Source organism: Syngnathus leptorhynchus, chromosome 18 (assembly GCF_054491065.1).
Source record: "Syngnathus leptorhynchus isolate UIUO chromosome 18, UIUO_Slep, whole genome shotgun sequence".
In the NCBI taxonomy this organism is placed as follows: domain Eukaryota; kingdom Metazoa; phylum Chordata; class Actinopteri; order Syngnathiformes; family Syngnathidae; genus Syngnathus; species Syngnathus leptorhynchus.
In genome coordinates this window covers 2,781,218-2,803,090 of record NC_141212.1, presented here as the reverse complement: position 1 = coordinate 2,803,090, position 21,873 = coordinate 2,781,218, and the positions used below count along the sequence as shown (strand labels likewise).

The 21,873-nt window shown below is 46.5% G+C and overlaps 1 protein-coding gene across 2 annotated transcripts; it reads right to left on the bottom strand.

The window, feature by feature from the left end:
• Positions 1-389: 389 nt before the first annotated feature.
• On the bottom strand, positions 390-21,818 carry adgb (androglobin). Of its 2 annotated transcripts, none has more exons than XM_085937432.1 (35): positions 21,657-21,818; positions 21,360-21,479; positions 20,999-21,134; positions 20,816-20,914; positions 20,163-20,234; positions 19,856-20,035; positions 19,198-19,364; positions 18,649-18,735; positions 18,448-18,584; positions 17,801-17,877; positions 17,386-17,563; positions 17,053-17,146; positions 16,706-16,856; positions 14,276-14,321; positions 13,207-13,294; positions 13,077-13,140; positions 12,420-12,525; positions 11,968-12,106; positions 11,450-11,564; positions 11,166-11,333; positions 10,948-11,077; positions 10,728-10,862; positions 9,835-9,928; positions 9,201-9,326; positions 8,957-9,110; positions 8,689-8,876; positions 8,362-8,579; positions 7,871-8,028; positions 7,392-7,494; positions 5,974-6,116; positions 5,196-5,351; positions 4,694-4,784; positions 4,529-4,634; positions 3,450-3,633; positions 390-3,365 (listed from the first exon to the last, which is right to left on the bottom strand). In XM_085937432.1, the coding sequence occupies exons 2-35, from the start codon at positions 21,422-21,424 to the stop codon at positions 3,231-3,233; spliced, it is 4,290 nt and encodes a 1,429-aa protein (XP_085793558.1). In that variant the 5' UTR covers positions 21,425-21,479; positions 21,657-21,818; the 3' UTR covers positions 390-3,230. The 2 variants fall into 2 exon arrangements, with proteins under 2 accessions (XP_085793558.1, XP_085793557.1); XM_085937431.1 differs by having other exon boundaries at positions 3,225-3,365; positions 21,360-21,546.
• Between the last annotated feature and the right edge of the window lie 55 nt (positions 21,819-21,873).

Genomic DNA, 21,873 nt, shown 5'->3' with positions numbered 1-21,873 from the left:
CATTCAGCCACTGACAACTATCATCAAATGAGGCTGAACCCTCCTGACCGACGCATCCCCGACGTCACCGACGTCCTCCCGAGTTCGACATCATCGTCGCAGACACCCGTCGGCAACACGGCGCTGTCTGGGGAAAGCGGCGAAAGAAACACCGGGAGGTCACAGCGGGTGAGGTTAGGCCGAGTCAAAGGGAGCAGAAGGCCCGGGGTTTTTGTGTCCTCGCTGACAGCTGTAGTTAAATCAAGCGCACCTGAACGTGGCGCCCACTGTATCGGCCCGCCGGGCAGTGGCGAGCCACCGAGTGGTTGATTTGAAGCGCTAACAAGTCAGAGAGGACCGTAAAACGAGACGTTCCACCAGATGCGCCAATGTCAAACAATCCGATGGAGAATCTCTGTGACATACCTGTCACTCAAAACGAGGAGCCTCCTACTGCCAATAAAAGCGACCGGCCTTCATGAATATTGATGGCGGGGATAAAAAAAGGTTGCTAGAGGAAAAAGAAAAACCACAACAAAGATAAATCCTTCATCAGACTCCGTCAGAGAGAAAAGAAAGTACTGGCAAGGGATAAATGAAGCAGGAGGCAGCTAAGCAGTGCCGGCCACCCCTGTAAAGAATTTGAGTGCAGACGAGGACAGTCGAGAATCGAGTGATCACGACGGCGGCAGATAACAATTAACGATCCAGACGCCCCCGCGCCCGGCAACTAAATCTCTCAAGGCAATCATGCTAGTCCATCCAGGGGGGGGGCGGAAGTCCACAAAATACCTTGTGGGCAAGCCTGCTAACATTCAAAGATGAAATCAAATGTGCACTATTCACTTGGAAATGCGGCAAAGGGCAAAGGGGAGCACCTGGTGGTGAAAAGCAGAACTACAGAGAGCAGGACCAGCTCGGATGGTGGAGCAGATGGAGGCCCGCTGTTCAAGGAAAGGGCGGAGCTGCTGTTGCCATGGTTATGACGCACACTGAGTCTAGCTTCTGTCTGGATTTTTTCATCTCCGTCTCTCTGACCTGCGCTTTGTGAATTCCGTAGTCGACTTTTGCCACGTTCTAACATTCAGCAGTCAAATCCAAACGCTTCAATTCCTCTTCCACCACCCACACAAAGGCGTGATGAGAAAGCCCAATGAACAGCAGCCGCCGGGTCTCGGCTAGTAAATTAAGCGGCGCGATAATCCTCCCAGAGTTGCTATTGCGCAAAGCAATCCGGCGGGAGGGAGGAACCGGCGTTCCCGGAGCTCCGTTGTGTAAACGGCAACGGCTGATTTCATTTACTCGTCTCTGACACAAAAAGCAATTAAGCCGTGATGTGAAGAAAAGGCAACTTCCGCTTTAGAAGAAACTGAAACTAAAAGTCGGATCATCTGCGGGAAAGTCGCTTCTCTATTATGACCCCGGACGATTTGTAGCGGCGGTGACATCACGCTTTTTGGATTGCTGCCATCTTGGCTGATTTAAATGAGACAGACAAGACCCCCCCCCACCCCACCCCCTGCTTGTCATTGAAGACAAAATCACATCAGCCTTTCCCCTCTTACATCTTTCAAGTACATGAAGGACAGCTGTCAACATTTGACACCGTCAAACGGCCAGCCGGACTCGAGTCGATCGGCATCCCCGCGGACGCCGTGCGAATATTGACGTTGCTTGACCTTCAAATAGAAGCGGGTTTATCTTTGCAATTAATATAGGTCGTCGAGGGAGACATTGATAAGTGAGGACACCACGGGGAAATAAGCAAGACGTTGCGAGTGACCCAAAAAAAAAAAAAACCTAGAGGATTTGGGAGGATGTACAACGCCGCTGGAGGTTGGCCAAACAACGGCGCAGAGACGAGTTAAGTTAATGAGAAGAGATTAAAGGGAGAAGAATGGCTGAGGTTGCAATCAAGTTAGGATGTCTGTTATTCTGCTCTGGCTCCAGAGCTGGGTAGTGTGCGCCGTAGAGGGTGATACACAAGGAGGGGAGGGGGGGGGGGGGGGGCAAATTCCTAAAAGCTACATCGTCCTTTGCCATGCATGCGGAAATAAATCGATTAAGCCGCCCTTGAGTTATTATCTCCCAAATGAAAAGTGAATTAAAGAGCCACCAGTGACCCCACTCTATTCAGACGATGTATATCCAGTCCCCCTCTTAATTGCATCATCCTGCTGTGCGGCTCCATTGAAGAATCCAATATTATTTTTTTTTATGACTTGCGGGAAGTCAACTCACGTGTAGCGTTCCTTTCAAGGTCGCGCCATGCTTTTTGTCCCTCTTCTTTGCGTCCAGCCGGCAGCGGCCAATTAGGAAGCAGCGTCTCCATTAGTGTGGGCCAATTACAGTACTGCTCCTTGAGGAGACACACAGGATCACATGAGAAAGCAAATATGGGAGCGGGGACGAATGTGAAATGTTTTCTTGAACGAGCGCGACAATTGCATGAAAGCGTCCTGCAGATGCTCAAAATGGAAAACATCTGTTCTATTCTGTGACAGTGACAAGTTATAAATATTTACAACCACTAGATGGCACTGTTGTCTTACGCTAGGTCTTTTACTTTTGGGCTGTTGGAAATCATTTGGGTTCTCTTACCGCAATTGGAAGTCTGTCTTTTCTTGACTACCTGTGGAGGAATCCCAATTTGTTCTAACTAGCAGTGGTATGTTTATATTAAATCTACTTGTGGGAAAAAATATAATATATAGTATGGTGTCTTAAAAAATTATATAGTATTTTTTTTTATTGACTGTAATAACCATAGTCTTGCATTTGAGTAAGCCAGTTCTGCTTAGCATTTTTTTTCCTTTTCTCTTTTGTGAAATAGTCCTAAAGAAAAATTATATTTGTTACATAACTTAAAAATCTAGAAAGAGCGCGCAAAAAGTGAACAACTGCCAAGTACAGTAAGTCAATTTTTTTGTCCAGCTTGTTTTACATTTGTGCAAGAGACTGAAACAATTGCACATTGGTTGGAAGTGTCACTTTCACAGCCAGAAGGATTTTTGTCCGTTTCCACTGACAGTACAAAATTCTTTTTGGATTCTCAAAGAGTCACGCTGAGGTCCAGAAGTTGTATTATTTGGTACTTTGCGGCTGCCTCGCTTGAAAAAAAAAAAAAAATGGCTTCAGTCACTTTTGTTCGTTTGACTTGCCAATGGAGAATTTGCTGTGGACAAGTGATGAATTTAAAAAACAAAACAAAAAAAACGACTCGGCCAAGTGAGATTTTGTTTCGCGGCCTGTTAGGCTTCATCCGCCGTGATTTTATCCTCTCTCATGTTTATACGATTATTAAGCCATTTGCGAGTGTCTGACGATTTTTGATTCCCCTGCGTGCGTATGTCGTGGAATTTCTGTTGCTCCTGCACCATCGCCGTCTGGAAATAGACAGTTTTGATGAGAGATGTTTTCATGGGGGGGGATCAATCGGCGGCCGTCGACGCGAACAACGACGAGGTGACCTGCTGGTCCTCGTATTGCGTCAAGATGTTTTGCATGCGTTCCCTCCTGGTGGCGGCCGTGCGTTGGCGCTCCTCCACCAGCAGGTTGCGCTCCATCTGGTAAGCCTGGATGCGTTCTAAGCGCTCCCTCCGCTGGCTCTCCTCGAGTTCGGGGTCCAACAGGATCGGGGTATGGTTTTTCCTTCTGTTTTAATCAAACACGGAACTTGTTAACATTTCGGCAAGTTGACTATTTACCCCCCCAAAAAAGAATGCGTGTGAATGGAAGCGGCAGATGTAGAAAATGTGCAGGGGCAAATTGCTGCCTGACAATCCGAGTTTTATCTCGCGCGCCTGGCCGTAAATCCGAAACGACGACATCGGTCTTCCCGCTTGAAGGCTTCATTGTAATGCCGCTGTAAAACAGCAGAGTGTGTCGCCCCCGTGTCTGTGGCCGTGCGATAAGATGAGGGGAACGAGCAGAGCCGGAAATGGAGGTAGTTGGCAAAAAAAAGTTTGGAGTTAAAAGAAAGAGGGAAAAGTGGCCATCGGAGGTGCAAACGGAGATGGAGGGGAAACAACAAAAGCGTTTTCCGGAGTTAATGATGAGGGGAAGCCAGTAGCTGTGCCACTGAAGTAAGACTTAATGAGCATTGGCTAGTACAGCCTATTTCAGCGGACTGTGTGTGTGTGTGTGTTGTGTGACGGCCTTTCAACCATTTTGCAGGACACACTGTCGGGAGCCATTAACAGCTGCACACACACACACATGGGGGGGGGGGGGGGGTGACAGTAGAGGGCACATCTCAGTGGCGCGATGAGCTCAACGGGGGTCCTAAAATAGCTTTTTGATTAAGAGACCCAAATACCGGCTCATTTGTCACGGCCGGGGGGATGGCGAGGTGGCCAATGGCAGAGCTGATGACATGAGAGACAAAAGCGCTCGCCCGCCGGGATGGAGGGCCTTCGCTGACTTGGCACTTTGGCGGGAAGAATTTTACTGTATGTATGCAAATATATTTGGGGGGAAATTGTAACGGCTTGTGTACAAAGTTTTCTCTGCAAGTGGGCGCGAAAGATTCTTTAGCAGAGGGACCCACCTGATGAACGGCGTGTAGTCTAATGGAGGAACAACGATGCTGAAGAGTTCTTCGATTGGTATATTGGGAGGATCGGGAGGAGTGGGGCTGAAGCCACCGCCGTCATCTTGTTTGGAGAACAAATATGAGAAGGAAAGCAAGATGTGTTTGGATGAAGCCACCTACCCGATTCGGCGGTGGCCGGCTCTGGGGCGGGATTGTCACCATGTTGGGTGAGGTAGAATTGACTGAGCCACTTGAGACGTAGCTGCCACGCCTTGAACGACACGAAGATCATCACACACAATGAGAGAGGAACACGACATACGGACAAAAGTATTGGGACGGAAAATTGACCGCAAACATTCAAAATAGGGATGAGTACTTCATGTGGGGCAATACCGGATTTATTTCGATAGTCTTCCTCGCCAGTAGGTAGCGCTATACCGTGGTGTCACGTGTCAGACATTTTTTTTATTGATTTATGTATTTATAATTTTTATTCGATAAGAAAAGTACTAGTGGTATCTCTCAGCAATTCACAGTTGCAGATATTTCGCAACCCTAACCCACAAGGCAACTGTCCTGTCAGTAAAACCAAAAAGCAAGATGCACTGCAAGGGTGAATAAAAGTGGCGTGTCCCAATACTTTTGCCTCCCTTCCCGACACAGGCAGCCACTCTGTTACCTTGGCAGCGCGGCCCGGTTGAGCCGCCTCCCAGGCTCTTTTAATAGCCTTGATTTGCTCGATTCGCTCAACATCCTTCTTCACCACGATGCTCTCAGCTTGGCTCTTGTCGACCGCCACATGTAGCGTGTAGTTGGCCTTAGTCAAGTCGAGACCCTGCACAAAAACAAAGCAAACACATCGGAAGGTCACCGCGCTGCAAACACACGATGAGTCTGTCTCTTTCGATGAGAAACCCGGCCTGGATTTTGATTTATTTTTTTTCTTTTTCTCCATGATGCGGCGCTGGCTGAATATAATGTGTCATTGTTCAGTTAATTCATTCGCAGATCATGACATGGGCAGCTTCCAACGACGCTGTGCCGCTAATGAAAGAAAATATTCAAATGGAAATGCGCTGCAGAGAGCCGGCACGCTGGCCGAAAAAAAACAAAACCCCCAAAAATCTGCCTTTCAAATTTGATTGCGCTCATGTTTAAGACGCATCGCAAACGATCGGTGTTTATCGCGAGGGACGCGCAGTGGAAGGTTTCAAAGTCAAATTTAGACAATTATGTGACATGCACACACTTGCGGCTGACAACGAGGCACTCTTAAGCCATTGCAACACTTGACTATAATATCAAAACTGAAATGGAGAAACACAGTTTAATGCCATGTCTCCATATTGATTTAAGCTTGAAGATGATAGCCCAAAAAAAAAAATCCTGCAGGATAATATTTTTACAAATGATTGTCTTTACATTTCAATGTTGGCATCTGTGTTCAACTTTATTACCGTTTCTTCCTTGGAGACAGATGAGGAGCTGCTGTTCTTTTTGTCATCTTCGCCTTTCCCTTTGACTTTGGCTGTGTCAGTGCTCGGTTCATCACTGCCTGATGTGGCGGAGACCGATTCCGTCAACTCCTCCGGAAAGAACACTGCATTTTGCAAACACAGAGATTCATTGTGGCATTCAATTTCCGCAGCTAATTTTTTTTTTTTTAATCCAAGACTACCCACTAGGTGTCACTATTACTCTGTAACATTCCATATCTGTCTGGTGTCTTCAAAAGCGTTGACTGGTTTTATTTGGATTTGATTTTGACTTTTGAATTCCGTGACTAGCTTTTCTTTAAACTTGTATCGCAGCTCAAGATATATTCAAATGTGAAAATATTTCATTCGAGTTTTATGGCTAATTAATAGTCAGCAAGGCCTCATCGCTCAATTTTGGGTGGTGTCAAAATATTGTACAACCTCATACCCCACCTAATTTATTTATTTATTTAATCATTGTGCCGTGTACGAACTTGTGTGCTAGATGGCACTGTTGCACTTCCCAAATAAAATGGACGCCGAGAGGAACTAAAAAAAATGAAAATAAAATAAAATAAAAACTCCCTCCCCACAACAATCCATCATTTAGCCCGGCCACCAAGTTGCTCTCATTGAAGCCATTTGGAAATTCAGCACCGTGCCATTTTGTGATAATAAAAGCCATATACGATAAAGGCTGTTATCGTGCACAGGTGCACAAACCCGTTAATGAAAACAAAATGGGGTTGTGTGCTGAGCAGCGAGAGTTTAAAAGCCGGATTTTACTGGGGCTTGCGGGCTGGCGCGCATTAAACATGCACGCGCTACTATTTGGGGGATGTTCAAAGTGCGCCGTGGCGTGGCGTGAGCTAACCATGTAGCATATAGAGGGAGCATGATCAAGGGCACAGCCTCGCCGTTGAGACGTGACTTAACTGGGTGAAATTAATTCACTTTCCTGCTTAGATATTTCCCAAGGCACTGGAAAAGGGTGGGGGGGGCAAGAAGAGCAAACTTATTTCCCATTGACCCACTTGCTCAAGCCTGGTGGTGAACTATAGGACGCTCGTGCGGTCGCTGGACGACAAGATTCATATAGAGCTGGTAGCGAGTCATCAAGACAAGGATGATGGCTGTCACGCGCACAGTGTGCAAATTACAAAGGATGCAAAAGTGCCTCTTGTGCGCCGACGCTCACCTGGCCTGCTAAAATTAATTCACCACTCGAGAATTCTGAAGGTTTCGCTAATGTAAAAGGATAATTAAGTCCGCCAACGCGGGGGTGATTTAGAATTCATTTATACCGAATGGTGTCTCCGGGTTCATACTGACCAGCCAGGTTGTGTTTATTTATATGATGCACGTGAATAAATATGAAAACTTTGGACTGTGGGTACCTTGGGTTTCTTTGAAACTGAGCAGATTAGCGAAGGCCAACTGGGACTCATCCAAATGCCAGCTGTGATACAGCACCTCTGCCCTCAGCAAATACCTGTAATCCTGCCATACATAAAAAAGGATGTATTTGTTTATAATATATATATATATTTTTTATTTCAATGGCTCAAACTCAATTTGCCAATAGCGAGCATCAAAATGTCTCCCGTGGCCTTAATCACATAACGCCGGTTGTAATTGAACTTAAGGACAAATCAATATGCGTTTACTCCCGCCTGCTGATGCTTCACGGGATTCGACATGATCCATCTCATTACCGTCCACGCCATTGGTCATTCTTCATTAGCGCCTCAGCGTGATTGCTCGGTGGTGTTTCATTAAAAAAAAAAAAAAACATCACCGGTGTTTAATAGTTAAAGTGCTGCTAAGTCAGACAGTAGCAAATGAGCAACCGGCGAATCCACGCAGTCGGCGTTACCGGCGGCTTTTTGGGCGGCGGCAAGTGGTCATCTTCGCAAAGCGATTTCCCCGACGTACTGCTCTCCTCTTCTTCGTCCTGGCTGTCGTCTAACGCGTTGATCTCTTCCTCCTGGGCCGGGGGCGTGTGCTGGTTCTCCTCTACAGCGCCATTGGGAGCTGTAACGAGCAGAGCAAAGGCCTGAGTCGGAGGAAAATAAAAAGACAAACGGCGAGCCCAGTTATTGCAGCGGGAAGTGCAAAGCAAATTAAAGAGAGGAAAAAGTTTCTCCCTGACGGGGGCGGGGGGGCTTTCTGAGTGTGGTTCATTCTAAGGACAGTACAATGGAACCTTAAAAAAAGGGGAACTAAATCTGATCCAGTTGACTTCCAAGTTATTGTATAAGACATGGTTTAAAAATCAGATTTAAAATTCGGAATCGTTAACTGAACCCTTTCATACAAGTATAAAACCAGCAACTGTAAAAAAAACACATTGATACAATCCCAAACCTGAAGGCTCCTCCTCTTCCTCCTCCTCCTCTTCCTCCTCCTCCTCCCACTCTTCGTTGGGCAGGAAGTTGGCGACGGGAATGACGACGTGGCCTTGGCCGATGGCGCTGGCCACGACCGTCTCTCGCTCTATGATTGACAGACGTATCTTGACGTAACGGCTGGATGTCTGAAAGTGAACGGTGCCGACGAGAGGCACGGTCACCTTCACCGTATAGCTGCAAGAAAAAAAGGGGGAAAAAAAAAACAACACACAATTGCCGTCAGCCGTCATTTTTACCATGTTAGATTTAAAAGAGGAATACTGTGAGTGTTTGTTGGTCTTACCCACATATAATATTATAAATGTTGGGAATGTAATAATCCTGGAATTCCTGCACGGCAAACGTTTCGAGCGGAGGCGCGCGAGCCAATTTCGGGAGAGGCTCTCGGGTGGTGATGAAGCGCATCGTCCACTTGGCGTTGGCGGGTGGCAAGTCGGCCGTGAGAACCTCGGCGACAAACGTGTAACCCAGCTGCAGAAGAAAAAAAAATTCCATTTGTGATATGACTAGAACTTGAATTTCACAATAAACCTAAAATACACCGCTCAAACCTCATTGGGTCGATAAAGAAGGGGCGGGACTTTTGTGAGGAGCTTGCTCAGGTTTTCTCCGGTGTCGTTATTGATGATGTGCAGTCGAGAATACGGGACCGGACTGTCGAGCTTTGTCAACAGCAGCGTCTCCTTCGTGAAAAAGAACACCTCTCTTCAAACGCATATGACATGGAGAAAGAAGCCAGTCAAATTTACAAGGGAGATGGAAAAAGAACAGTCAAGATGACAAAAGGTGTCCAACCTAAGAACCAAGATCCAAGAGTTGGCTTTGTCCAGGAGGTTTACGGAGTAGTCCGTGAAGACCACTTTCGTCCATTCATCCAACTGACACGGGTAGATTGGGCTGTCGAACAGCTCAAACATGTGCCTGAGCAGCAGAACAAATTATTACCGCCCGTGTCGTTGACAGCTTGACTCAAAAAAAGCTTTAATACTAATTTTTTTTTTTTTTCCAGAGGGAGGGGGTGGGCACAATGTCCACAGGATGAAGCAGGCCTTTAACGGTAGTACAAAAAAACGTATTTCCCCAGGCGGTGGGTCATACGGCAGACGCCGCGAGCTGCGTTGGAACCACGTATGGATAAACAGCAGATGGTACCGCTGGGATAAAAGATGGAACACAATGTGGAAAAAAAAAAATGCTCCCCGCCTGGCCGCCGCAACCGGGAGAGGGAGCCAATTTCGGGCGTGTGGCAGAGCGCGGGGAGCTCAAAGGGATGAAAGGATATCAAATATAGAGCGTGTATTGTACAGAGCGGCGCTGTAGCATTCTAATCGTCTCACCGCTGGTTTGAAGGCATAAAGTCCGAGATGTGAATGGCTGGGGATAAAAAAATAATAATAAAAAAAAACAGACAAGAGTAACCTTCATTTACCGGAGGAGGGAGGTGGCGTGTTTGTCAACGTCGCATTCCACCTTTGCCCACATGTCGGAAAGCGCAGCAGACGCGCAGATGCTCTCCTTGGTGCCTGCACGACAGGAGGAGCACGATTAAAGATGAAAGACAATGCACGTTGCCAATACATGAAACATTTATTGGGGTTGACCTACTTTCGAGCCGAAAGCCTATTTCGCCTCGCCGGGCGGAGGGGTGGAACGTTCTTACTGTATTTCCACGCGACGCCGTCGCTATGGCGTCAACTTGCTTTGCACGTGCACAGGTGTCACATTGTTTTGTCTCACGATTTAGCAAGCCAGCTACTTTTTTTTTTCTAACGGCCTCCCCCTCTCCGAAAGTGATACATTGGGGTCGAGGCCAGCCACTGAGAGATGAAGACCTATCGTATTTATCACTCGAGGGAGACTAGCGAGTCGGGGGTAAAAAAAAAAGCGTGGACATCAACCAAGAAAGAGTTGTTTTGCTTCCCTTAATTAATCCGTTTTCAAATTTAATGGCAGCCATATTTGGAGGACCCTATATGGGAAAGTATAGCCTAGCCTTCAGCCAGCGCAGAACCACTGCTAGCACGCGCGGCGTCGCGTGTATGTATTAGCATGGTAGCGAGCCGCGCTCTGTCAGAAGGTATTAGAAAGAGTGGCAGTGTCATCCTCCGCTCAGAGGCTCGATACGTGCCACCGGCCTGGATCAAATTGTGACCAGAAGAAGCAGACGGTGCCTAGCGTGATGCTTTTATGCGTTTGGACAGCACGTCGGACTCTTCCCCTCATGAAGACAGATGTGCTGCTGCCTCTTTACGTTCCCAACGATAAACTAGCCCACTCTCCTTCTTCAAGCTTCATATTTGACCTTTCGATCGAAGCGTGTACCTGCTTTGGAGGATCTGTAGACTTCTCGCGCCAAAAGTCCCCTGAACGCAGCTTGCAGCACTACGGCTGCCTTGACCTCTTCCTCTGTTGGCTGCCTGTCAATCCACGTTTCCGGAGGTTTTGATTCCTGACACGCTTTTGGGGGAACAAATATTACATTTTATTTGGTAATATTGTTCAGGAAGTATGCAACAATGTCCACACAGAAATGACACGTTACATGCAGGGGAGTGCGTCCTAGCCAGCAGTGAGGGGTCGGCGGTGAGGGCCAGAACGGCAAAGCGCTCCTGCGGGGTCATTTCCCTGCCCAGGGCATCACACAGCATATGATGGACAGCCAGGCTGAACACCTGAGGGCCCCGTCGCACACACACAAGATTTATTTTAGCAGCAATGTAGAAATTAAACACAAAAAAAAAAAAGTTGATACATTTCCACCTTTCGGACGTGCCAGTTTTCCAGCGGGGTTCGTTTGGGACTGTAAGCTTCCTCCAGGCTGTGTCTGATTTCAGGATTTGGCCTGTGTTGGTGGTCACGAAAGGAAGCCACCACTCTGGTCAGGGCACACATGATGGCCTTAGCTCTCTCGTTAAAACGGACACTTTCCTATGGAAAGAAAAAAAAAAAACATTCGCACATATTATGGAAATGTTTTGATTGCTTGTATATAGCGATTAAAAAAGATGTTTGAGCAGGAATGAAATTGAGCTTGCGTGATTGACCTTGGTGCACAGCCACATAATGTCATCCTCCTCCCCAAAGGAGAAAGGTGTTTTGGTGAACAGGTGCACATTGTAGCCCAGCTCTGCGTACGTGTGGAAGGACAAAACATGGCGCCTGAAGGTGAGAGAGCAAACATGCAATGGTGATTTTTTTTTTTTTTTCACCCCCACTTCCATGGACCGTGTTCCACTTTGGAGGTTACGACGTGATTTGAAACATGTTTAGAGTGACGCGGAGATTGTCCCAGTCAAAGAAGCGGCAGTCTGGTGCGCTCTCTTAAGCGCCGAGCCGAGTTCACGGTCTGGTCAGACCTGAGGGAAAGTGGAACTCCATTTCCACGGCTCCATTAGCTTTACATAATTCAGCCGTCGCATACTAACGCGACGGACGAGCACCGGCAGGCGGCGGGCGTATAGAATAGACGGCATCCGAAATTGAGATGAAGCCGGATGAAGGGAAAGACGATTTGCGAAAATGGAGACAAGTCCTGAATTTTTAACACAGACTATGTCCCTACCCCTCGGGCAAGTTAAGCACGGTGGATTTTGTGCAGTTGGTCTCGATGGTGACGATGGGCTGCTGACACTGTCTGCTCTTCCAGTGGAACGGGGCGGCCTGGAGAAGGGCGGGGCAGGGAGTTGCTGAATTGCCATTGGCTGAGAGGGGCAAAAAGGGCGGAGTCAGCGTAGATGTATGGGATAACATTCCTATACATATAACACAGTGGTGCCTTGAGATTGCTAATTTGTTCTGCGCTCGTCTTTTGACACAGAACAAAACTATCGAAGGTCTCAACTCTTCTCTGCTCGTCAGTACGGCGCTAATATTAACGCTTTTGATCCATGCGTCTCAAAAAAACCCGAGGCGGCTTTCTCATATCTCAAGGCGCCACTGTGACTCCAACTGAAGATCACGTGACCTTCGCGATATATATTTGGATGTGGGTTACATGCACACGTGACTTCTTACCGCTGTCTATTTCTCCCCAGCGAAGCAGGCCAGAAAAACTGATGAGGAACTCGGAGGGATGCAGGCTGTCCACGTACAAGTAGTAAGTCCCTCTCGCATATGAACACTGAGACACACATAGGGGCAACTTATCAGCAAGATGGCAGACAAGGAGGAGAAAAGAAGCACTGGAAGCCACAGGGAGGGGATGATGGATCAACTGATAGAGGCTCGGTTGAATGGAAGAGAGGCTAGGAGAGTGGAGTAAGTCAGGCGAGATAGACAAGACAAAGCAAAAAAAAAAAAAATACAAGGAGAGGAGAGGAGCAGAAACAACGGTGATAAAGGAGACGACAAGGGAGGCGGGAGCGGGAGACGCGGACGTGTTTGGAATGACAAGCAGAATCGTCCCTATCCGAGCTGATATGTAAATGCTCGTCCACAGTCAAACATCTTGAGAGTCTACAAATAACTAAGGCAATCGAGGACAAGCGCTAGCTTCAATATTAGCTTTCATTGTGTGCCCCGAGGGTTCTAAAAGTTTACACTGCCAATTTGCCATGAAAATCCAAATCCTCCATCCTCGTCCCACAAAAAAAAAACATAGACAATCAATTATCCACCAGCGTGAATAAATGTTTGGATAGATGGTGAACCACCACTCAAAAAGGTTTGTACCTTAAGCAGAGACTTCTGGGCACGGTGTGGGTACATTTCGGGGTTGTGGAACACCAACAAGCGACTAGGAGGAGGGAAAAAATATTTCTCAAAAATCCCATTAAAATGTTTTAGAATAAACATGTGTTACCAGAAACATTTCGGAAAATCCTCCAATTCCATCCAGGCCTCTGGGAAGATGGGTTTGACGACAGGGTGTTTTACTACACTCGGCGGTTCTGAAAAGAGATTAAATCCAATTTTATTTACATAGCATTCATTTCTTATTGGCAAGAAAAATGTTTATGCCTCAGCTTTTTTTCCCCCAAGATGACACCCAAAAACAATTTGTAACAATTTACAGCATCCTTGCACAGGAACAGGATTTTAATGTCACATAGCCTGTCAAAACTCAGACAGCACAACGCTTTCCCTTTAGAGACGCCTAGCCGGTTATCATCAAACCGTTATCTTAAACGGACTGAACGGAATTGGCCCGACTCCCACATAATGGCGTCCTTACTCCCACCCGCCCACTTAAGATTTTATTCAAGGCATCTGGAGTTCGAGTCCTTCAGACATAGGCGCACACCCCATCCAGTGAGCGACACGCACATAAAACACACGGGCAACGCAGTCGCTGACGCTTGAGGAACGCTCGCCCGTTCAGGTGTTACTAAGCAACTGAACGAGGGCAGAGGGAAAAACTGCCCGGCTGTCTAAAGGCATCATTTCAGCGCCTTCTTTTTGTAAGCGACTGAAGGAGGCGTGCAGAGGAAGATGGACGCAGCGGAAAGTGGGCGACTTGAAAACTTTTAGTTAGCTCCCCGAGAGATGACACAGAGCCTGGAAACTCTCTGCACCTTTTTTCATAATTAAAACAACATTTACCTGGAAAACTTTATTTACTGTAGGAAATGTAGAGAGCTGTTTGTGCATTAAATTGCCTGAAATGAAAGTGTGATCGCTACTGCCACCTACTATCGCGGATGAGCAATTAGACTTGTACTACTTAAAATAAAAAAAAAATTGAAAATAAAAAAGTGTTCTTGTATTAATTTTTTAAAATTGTTGCTCAAGTAATAAATTAGTTCTGATGGCCAGAGTTGAACCTTGAAAATAATTCATACAGCGGAATTTGTTTGCGGAATGTGTTACCATTGTGTTAATCATTCTCTGGGCACTTTTTTCTTTTTAAATTGCAAAGTGGTAGCGTTTACCAATGGACACGGCATCATCGTCCTTCTTCTTGTCCTCGGTGGGAACCTGAAGGGACACGGAGAGAGAGAGAGAAAGAGAAAAGGAGTGAGTAGTTGAGTTGTAAAAAAGCATGGAGGAGCGCAGCCCGGAGACGCGCCGTGCCGCAGACATCTCTGGTGACTCGGTGACAGCTGCGGCGGTGCGCCGTCCCCGATGATCACCGCGGGACAGCAGACGGGCTTTAATGTGACAAGGGCTGCTCCTCCCCTGCTGCTGCGCCACAACACCACCAGGGGAATAGCGCTGCTAATTTACTCTGACTGTCACTAACAGATGAGGAGTTATTATGTTGTTGTTTAGCATGTTAATTACATCCGGCTTGGGGGGTGGGGGGGGGGGGGTTACTCAACCGCTCCGATTTCATGTTCATTTGCCCGACAAATGATTCAATTTTCCTGATGAGTCATTAGCAAATTCCATCATATTGTGTCTGAGCGAGCAGGCGGTGAGCTCAATTCAACTCGCGTCGCAATAAAAAGAACTTTGACAAGAAAGTGACAATTTTTTTTTTCTATCTAATGTCACTCCCAGTTTGTTCTCTGTAAAAGTAAACATAAAACAAAGATGATTACAAGTCATGTCTATTTAAATACAAATGGTGGAGCAACTCATGTAGATGACATAATTCTCAAATTCATATATATTTTTTATGAAAAATATTGAAAAATATATATATATTCATGAAAAATAACAGTTATTTATAGCAGAAGTAGAACTAGTTTTGATTACTGCCTCCTGGTGGCCGAGACAGGGACTCATGAGGGCTAAACAAATTCCTTTCATTCTATTTAGTCATTGAGGAAAGCAAATGTGTCAAAAGAAAACGTTGTAGCATAAGAGGAGGAGCTCTTGACAAAAACTTCCTTGGCAACAAAAAGCGGAAAGCTTCCTGGGCAAGACTCTTGATGACTCACATGTGAGTCACCGCTTATTTGCCTAATTTGCCGAAGTGTGTGGACAGAAAATGAACCTCGTGATTAGGAGGCACACTCTCCAGAATATGCTTCGATGCAAAAGTCAGCAAGTATGAAATAAAAACAGAATGTTGGTCAATACGACTGCTGGTCTTACGTGACAAATCTCACATGTAAGACTCCTGAGGGTTTTTTTTTTTTAATCTGCTGTCTTCTGATTAGAAAGCTATTTTTTGTGACCAAATCACCGTCCTGGACTGAAAACTGGGAGAGAGACTATTTCTATAATCCCAGACTTCCTGGAGCTTTATTTGACAAAGCCAGCAGAGTTAAGTCTCTTCTCCCCGAGTGACTTGCTTGATAAGTTATAGTTCTTCTCCAACTGATGTTTTCCCGATTCCTGAATGAAATAAGTAAAGCAAAGTCAAAACTTTACCTATTTGGATTGGACCTCTACGTAAATGGAATAGCACGGAAAACCTTCGGTGATTAACCGCATTCCGAGAATAGTCGAGGTTAAGGCGGCGTGCTTGCTTGCATAAGGGGCCTAATTCTTGAAAGCACATTAAACATGGACCGAAAGAACCATTGGGTGGTGTTCGGGGGGGGGGGGGGGGGGGGGGGTATTAGCAACGTCATGTGACACCACCATCTTTTTCTGTTTTTAATCCCGACAAGGGGGGGGGGGGGTGTTCCTCAGCACAGATGTTGAATCTTTGGCGAGAGTTGACAGAAGCAGAAGGAGGGTGGGGGGGGGGCAAAGACCAAAAAACACCTTCTCACATCAGCGACAACGGATGCATGATCCGCCACGTGCGAGCCCACACGCACATACACACTGAACGACAGCTTGTGCCCATGCTGCCCTGGTGTAACCTCGCTATAACTGGTCCCAGTTACACAAGAGGGCGATTCATCTCGACTATTCCTCTGTAGGATGAGAGTGATGGGTAATAATAAGCCCTCCCCCCCTTCCCAGGAGAGATAGACACTGATGGCTCACCCTCTAATTGCACCGCTTTTCCTTTTTTTTTTCCCCCCCCTCTCCATCTGCACGATACGTAATTCCACATCTCGATTTCCTGCTCGGCGGCTTCTCCCTATTTTTTTCATTCGCTTTGCTTTTCATTAACCGTAGCGCTGCCTTTGTGATTCCTGCGCTCTCTTTTTTGTGGTGTTCTCGCCCGCATCGGTCTCCCGTCTATTGCTGGCTCCCTCTTTGGTGCAGATGTGCCCCTCGGTCACTAGTGGCCTGGCTCGGGGGGGACGACAGAAGTGACTTTGAGACTGGGTGACGGCTGCCTTGTTGGCACTGACACAGAACGCCTACGTGATGAGCTGTGTGTGGATGCGAGGGCAAGAACTGACTTGTGAGGCCTTCAAATGATACAATTAAAAAAAAAAAATTTGCCATAGTCGAAACTGCCGATACCACGTCACTAATACTCAAGGCAAAAACGGCGCAATCACAAGTACCTCCACCTCCTCGACGAGGACTTCGCTGTTAACCTCGTTTACGGGCGCGTCGGGGTCGACGGGCTCGTGGCCTTCGTCCTCAGCTCCCTCGGGGATGGGCTCCAAAGGAGACGTGTAGGGATCTTTCTTCGGGACGCTCCATTTGTCGACCCTGACGTAACAATGGCGTATCATGAGAGTGTACATCGTGCGGCGAGCGCATCGTACGCCGAGACGTTTGCGGCAATGGACTGTGTCGTCTGTCTACTGATGAGTCACTCGTCACATCTGTGTCTACCGCGCTGGTGAAATGTATAAGATGGCAGATATGATTCATCCTTTGAAAAGATGTCAGAGCGTGCACGCACCGTTCAGCGGAGGGGCTCGGCGGGCTCTCGACACGCTGCTCAATGAAGGGGCTGGCGATGCCGATGAACTCTTCAGGTTTGGACAAAGGAATGACTGCGATAAGGGGGAGAAACACAAAACAGACAGCACGCCCACTCTTTATCTCGTTTCAGACGAGCCAGCCACTAATCTCACTCGTGAAATATTGTGGCTGTCTTCCAACACCGTATAACCTCTCATGCACAGCTCTTCCTGATTTAGAATTTGCTTTGCTCTTCGCTCGTATTTATCCGTGACCTACGACCTTCTCGCAGAATTTCACCAAAATGGTATTATCGTTCTCGCCCGCTTACTTTTCGGCTCGTCGGTGATGACGGGCTTCTCGGGTTTCTTGCGGACCAGTTTCCAACGCGGCTCGGGCGGAGGCTGGTGCGGTAACTCCAACGGGCACGTTCGGGTTTGGGTCAACAAGACCACGTGGCTGTGGCGCAAACACAGGTTGTAGCGACGGAGAGCCTCCGAGGAATCGGCCTGCGAGTTGGAATTTTACAAGTCAGCTTTGCAGGGAAAAATATAGATCAATGAAAAATAAAATACATTTGACAACAATCAGCTTTTACAGGGGAAAGAAAGAATATAGAAAAATGAAAATAAAATGAATAATAATGAACCAAATAAAAAGACAATGAATATTAAGTGGAATTTTTAGGTTTCATTTTTATTAAGTGTCATTTCAAGCAGGTCACACTCATTCACAGCAATACGCACCATTTTTGTGTACATAAAGGGATCATCGTGTAGCTGATTGGGATAGAAGCTGGCGCACACCACCAATTTGGGCTTGCCTGAGAAACATCGACGATAATTAAATTCAGTGTCATGAAAAAGAAAAAAAAGAAATAAATCACATTCCTTAATTCAAGTTAATCCACCTTGGCCACTCGATTCTGTGTCGAGGTCGAACGATGTCTAGGTTATCTACAATCGGACTATCTCAAAGTGTATTCCGAGATAAGAACTCGCTCGGGGGCATAGGAAGTCCATTTAACAGGACCATATAGAGAGCCATGATGGGAGTGCTTCTGTGTTGCGATTTATAGAAATTTAATGTGGATTGGATATTCGGTGTTACGAAAGGAGCAGCTGCCCTTTGCCAATAAAACAGGTAGTGAGGATGAAATTACATAAACCGTACAATAAAATTACGAGACAATTATCTTGTTATCTTGACGTCGCCGTCATGCGACGAGCTCTTTGCCCGACCGCTGCTCCCTCTGCTGCTTTATTTATAGTTCGCCGGCGCGAGGACGAGCCCACCCTTCGCGCTCCATAATACATGAGTGGAGGAAAACAGAAAGACGTCTCATCGGCAAAGCCACGCCAAAAGGTGGCGTATGTCAAATTTGTGAGCTGACCTTTGTCCACGTCGTGATGGCTCCTGTGTTCAGATGTCCTCCTCTGGGGCTTCTTCTGATGCACTTTCAAGCATTTGTGCACAAATGGCGGGATGTTACCTTGCAAGAAATCCCACGTTTTTCTTCGGCACACGTAGCTGGGAGGAGGTTGGAGAATCATATTACAAATGTGTATGATTAACGCTGAGACGTGAGACTTACTTTATTGGACTGATTTCCGGGATCCAGCCGGTAAGGTGGTGGATGAAGTTGAACTCTCCTATCTCGTCGGAGAGCTGTGACATTTTACTGAGAGTGGAAAAACAAGTATGCGTTCAAAAGTATGATACGATTACAATCCAAATAAATTATAACGCTTGGCATCTATGAACATTTTGAGAACCTTCAAGCACTCAGTTTCCGTGGAAACAGATGGCCTCGATAAATTCTAATTGGCCCTCGTGGGAATTGTTGTGTCCGGTCCGCAGCACTGAAGGAAACGAATCCACTACAGAAGTTCACCAACTCGGCGTCAAAATACAACTTGGCCCAGGACGCAAAATGTAAACTACACCACTATGATTTATGAATGCTTCAACGAGGGAGGGGGGTCCTTTGTTTCCTGTCTGAGATTAAAGATTAATTCGTCGGTCAACCTTCAGAAGACAGCGGGACACGCCATCGTGCTCCATCACCGACATGCCACCAACTTGGGACTCAAGGTTGAGTCAGCAAAATATCCTCCAGATTTAAAAACTCAATGACACTCACTTTCGGTTGACATCTCGACTGAGCGGCCTCGTGTTATTAACTTTGACGAGCGCCTTGGCCAGCAGCATGGGCCACAGCTCCGCCCGACAGTCAGACGCCGGCAGAAGCAGATTGTGGTCTTTGTCGAAGGGCATGAAATCATCCACCGTTATCTTCCGCCAGCAACCCTGAATGCACAGAGCAACAAACAAAATAGTGAACCACGAGTGCCGATGAAAACTCTCCAGCGTCCAGGTCGCGTTTATCGGGTCTAAATGGATTCAGAGTCGCGTCTACTTGACTTCCAAAAGACTTCTCCTTACTCCGGTGGCTTTTGAGCCAAAGCTCACCTGATAAGAGTAGAATTGTGAAGCGTAAAAGAAAAAAACAATAATTCGAATAGTGTGGATTAAAAAAAAAAAAGACCATTGAAAAATGAGATGCTCGAGGCAAGGAAACGAGAGGTTGACGAGCGAACAATCAAGCCGAGAAGGCGCTGGGAGCTTGATGCCGTCGCAATAACCATCTGTTGGCGTGCTGCGGTTGACACGGCGACCGCTGTTTCATGGCTTTTCTTGTCAATGGGATTGATATATCACCACGCTTCTATTGTGAATGTGTCACGCAATTTTAATTGTGTCGGGGAGATCCCTACGGCATTCGGGATAACTTCGCTCACCATCCAGAAGAGTCGAACCAGGTATTTCCCGTAGCAGTTGAAGAGCGGCACGTGGCCTTTCCCCGTCTTGCACAGCGAGTAGATGTGCTCCCAAGGTTTCCAGCCGTGCTGCTCTGATTCTTCGGGGTGGTGGAAGACTTTCCAAACGATGTAGATCTCACTAATCATCCACCTCATCAGCTTAGGGAGGGAAAGAGAGAACAATAAGTCCATTTAGAAACTCGCTGGCAGTGAGTGTTTCTTTTTTTTACTTGTCTCAACAATGACTCAAAGTATTGAAGAGAATTGATGGCTCGTGTTTATTTACCTCACTGCCAAGTAGATGGTGGTTGGAGGTCACCAGGTCAAAGCTATGTGTGTTATCAACAACTGTGGGCACCTAAATTAAAACACATGGGTGGAAATGAGTCGGTTCATACGACACAGAGTTGCGCCGCAGTCACAGCGAACCGTTTTCAAGCTAACACCAATGTGTGTCCTACTTAACACGGAGGGGGAGGTGCTTTGCCGGTCGGTCTAGCCTCTCCGTGATACTCCCCCGACTAGCAAACCTGCAATGAACATTCTACCAGGCATCTTAATAGACTCCCATGAATGTCTAATTAAATATTAACAGCTAATGGCAACAGAGATCAACCGGGGGTCAAGGGTGGCCATGTTTAACGCGTGGGAGACGACCTCAACACTTCCGTCGATAAAAATAGGCTTTAGAAATCTCAGATGAAGAGAGACGGCATCGCGGAAAGCGATTGGCCTCGGCTCCCCGTCGCAGGGATTTAATTAAACTCTATTGACAGCGGTAGTGAAAAGGACGATTGCGATCTGGCAGTGACTTATTCAAAGAGACGAAAAACTAGAAAGGCTTTGGGAATTTCGCAATACCACTGTAGGATGTGGAACTGAAATACGTTGTAATTAAAACAACATGTTGGAGTGACACAGAAAGATGTTTAGGATTACCATGCTGCCGAGAAACTCTGTAGGGCGGCTCCAGTACTTCACATTCAAAGATGCCGGAAGCTTAATTTTCCCCTCTGGATCCTCAAAGAACAGCTGTAACTAAAAATATATATATATACACACGTACAATGCGGCTAATGTCATTATTTAATTTGTGTTCCGCTTAAGTGTAACAATCTTTACATTTGGAGGGGGAGGCTTCTTTGAATCTTCTGGCACTTTCCCCGAGTCCCATTTCTCCTTGTAGACATCCCCGTCATTCCACTCGGGCCACACATCCTCCAGGCTATCCACGGATATGCTGGGTGCAGAACATACTCTGAAATTGAGAGAAGACATGAGTCAGACTTTTTTCCTCCAGAGTCTGTCAGCAGTTTTTGTTTGCTCTCATTTGGGTTAGCAAACTTGGTGAGGGAGTGAAATATTTGACAGAAGGTTGCTATTTAAAGTTCAACACCAAACTGCAAATATATGAATTGACAGGAAAATAAATATTATGCTTATATTTGTTAGTGTCTGCATTACAGAATAAAAACCAACTTACTCTACTGGCACGTCGGATATTTTGCTGGAAGTGGATTCTTTTTTCTTGACCTGGGCTTTGGACATTATGTGTCAAGCAAATCCCCCGTCGTAATAAGTCCTTCAAAATGGGCCCTTTACCCTGAAAAGTTGTTTAGACTAGCCAGTCATAACGAATTCTCGAAAGCCATAAACTACAAATGACCGTCCTGTGGAGTAAATGAACCGAATGGACATTTTAAGCTAACACTCGTTTGAATATTGAGGCTGGTGACAGGTGGCTAACGGTAATTAAACGCGACCTGAGCGCCAAACTTACTTTGTAGGCTCGCCGACACTTTACTGGAAATGGACTCCTTATTTTTCATTTGTGGCGCTGGCATAAGGTATAAAGATGTAATCGAACTTTAAAGTTGTGTTCGTCTTCTAATGAGCTAGAATGCCACAGGTGATTAGACCTTTTCCGGTCCCGCTCTGAATTGTTTCCCCGAGTTGCCATGGTAACAAAGGCAGATTCTTGAGTTTTACGTTTGTTG

Excerpts from the sequence above, each read along its gene's own strand:
- adgb (XM_085937432.1), bottom strand. The coding sequence starts at position 21,424 with ATGTCCAAAGCCCAGGTCAAGAAAAAAGAATCCACTTCCAGCAAAATA. Across the intron at positions 16,857-17,052 it reads CCGAGCCCCTCCGCTGAACG|GGTCGACAAATGGAGCGTCC; the intron begins GTGCGTGCACGC and ends TTGTTACGTCAG. Across the intron at positions 13,141-13,206 it reads GATTTTCCGAAATGTTTCTG|TCGCTTGTTGGTGTTCCACA; the intron begins GTAACACATGTT and ends CCCTCCTCCTAG.